We start from the raw sequence: 1,803 nt of genomic DNA, 5'->3' as shown, positions 1-1,803 counted from the left end.
AGTTGTTTCATTTTAACCTCGTTCTTCCACCTCGTAGTCCTCAAAGTTTTCAATGGCCATTTCAAAATCGGTGTTTCGAAAAGCCAAATTTATATAAGTATACCAGCTCTTGAGGTGATTAAAATAACCAAATAATAAGTTGGCCTTTCATAACCATCATAACCAGTATACTACGTATGACGATTTTGTATAAAACAAAAAAAAAAAACTATGTAGTTCGTAGCATGTCTTCGCGAAACATCTTCCTCGGGCATCATTTTTTACCAAAACTAGGCATATACTCTATATACTACTTTTTAATATAATAATAAAATACATTAAAAAATCTGTGAAATCCTGCAGGACATACGATTAAACCAAATTTGTATTGATAAAAGTCTCGTAAATTAACAAGTAATCTCCAGCATAATTTTTAAAGCTCGTTAAATCATTTTTTTTAAGTTAGTTTGTACTGTTACCCAAAACTTAATAAAAAAATAATTGTTTATTATTTGGAGTTGTAAAATTTCATAAGGTAACAAGAATTACATATTTATTGCGTTTTATTCATAATTGCTTTTATATCTTCAGCGTCAAGAGTCTCATATTTTAGTAATGCTTCTGCCAGAGCTTTATGCTCCTTAGTATGTCTTTTAAGTATCAGTTTGGCGCGTTCGTAACTTTCATTTAATATACGTTTTATTTCTGCATCAACAATCTCCACTGTATTTGGTCCAAGCGGTTCACTTCCCAATATACCTTTTGAAGTTTCAATAGTTCGCAAACCGACTCTTTCCGACATACCCCAATCTTTCACCATGTGTGTAGCAATTGAAGTAGCTTGTTTTAAATCACTGCTAGCTCCAGATGTTATTTTGTCTGCCCCAAAAATGAGTTCTTCAGCTGCACGTCCGCCCATCATTGTATCCATCATAGCAAGAAGTTGTGCTTTTGTTACATGATATCGTTCCTTTTCAGGAATGTAAGCAGTATGTCCAAGTGAAGGACCTCGAGGCATTATTGTAACTTTATGCAAGGGATGTGATTCCTAAAAAAATCAATTTATTTACATTTCTATAGTGAAATAATTTGACTAACCTTAGTAAAATACGCAACAATCGCATGACCTCCTTCATGATAAGCAGTAATTAAATTAGCTTCTTCATCTGGTAGTCTAGCTTTACGTTCTGGGCCCATAAGAACTTTATCTCGAGCGGTTTCTAAATGTTTCATTGTAACCGTTTCTGCCTCATCAATAGCGGCTCTAATTATAAAAATATGTAGTGTAAATGGTAGCAATAAATGAAATATGTGATTTTTAAACACCTTAATGCTGCTTGATTTATCATGTTTTCAAGATCAGCTCCCGTGAAACCAGAAGTTCCACGAGCTAAAACATCTAAATCAATTTCATCGTGAAGTATTCGAGATAAATACAATGAAAGTATTTCTTTTCTTCCAGTAAAATCAGGAGTTGAGACTACAACCTAAAAATTAAATTTAAATTAAATTTAAAATGCACTTTTATTTGTTGTTTTTAGTGATTACTTCAACATCAAAACGGCCGGGTCGAAGTAGAGCTTGATCTAGATCATCTCGTCTATTTGTTGCTCCCAAAACTATAACACCAGCATTTTGATGGAAGCCATCCATTTCAGATAATAATTGATTTATGGTCTGGTTAGCGTATGGATGTAAGACAGAATTCGTTCGTTTTGCACCTACAGAATCAATTTCATCTATAAATATTACGCATGGAGCACGCTGCTTGGCCGCTTCTAAAATAGATATTCATTTAATATTTTTGTTATATATACAGCATTA

At 33.0% G+C, this 1,803-nt stretch overlaps 1 protein-coding gene across 1 annotated transcript in view; it reads right to left on the bottom strand.

Moving 5' to 3' along the window:
* Positions 1–454: 454 nt before the first annotated feature.
* Positions 455–1,803, bottom strand: part of LOC119675162 (ATP-dependent zinc metalloprotease YME1L-like) — a 2,160-nt gene continuing 811 nt past the window's right edge. Inside the window, exons 2-5 of the mRNA XM_038086350.1 lie at positions 1,528–1,757; positions 1,306–1,466; positions 1,078–1,243; positions 455–1,027 (exon numbers count right to left, since the gene is read on the bottom strand). Coding sequence (XP_037942278.1) covers positions 533–1,027; positions 1,078–1,243; positions 1,306–1,466; positions 1,528–1,757 — 1,052 coding nt within the window. The 3' untranslated portion in view covers positions 455–532. The remainder of the gene's footprint in view (positions 1,028–1,077; positions 1,244–1,305; positions 1,467–1,527; positions 1,758–1,803) is intronic.

The sequence above is a fragment of the Teleopsis dalmanni genome, chromosome 2, assembly GCF_002237135.1.
Source record: "Teleopsis dalmanni isolate 2A chromosome 2, ASM223713v2, whole genome shotgun sequence".
Classification (NCBI taxonomy): domain Eukaryota; kingdom Metazoa; phylum Arthropoda; class Insecta; order Diptera; family Diopsidae; genus Teleopsis; species Teleopsis dalmanni.
Note: the sequence above shows the minus strand (reverse complement) of the source record. Positions and strands in the feature narration are given on the sequence as shown.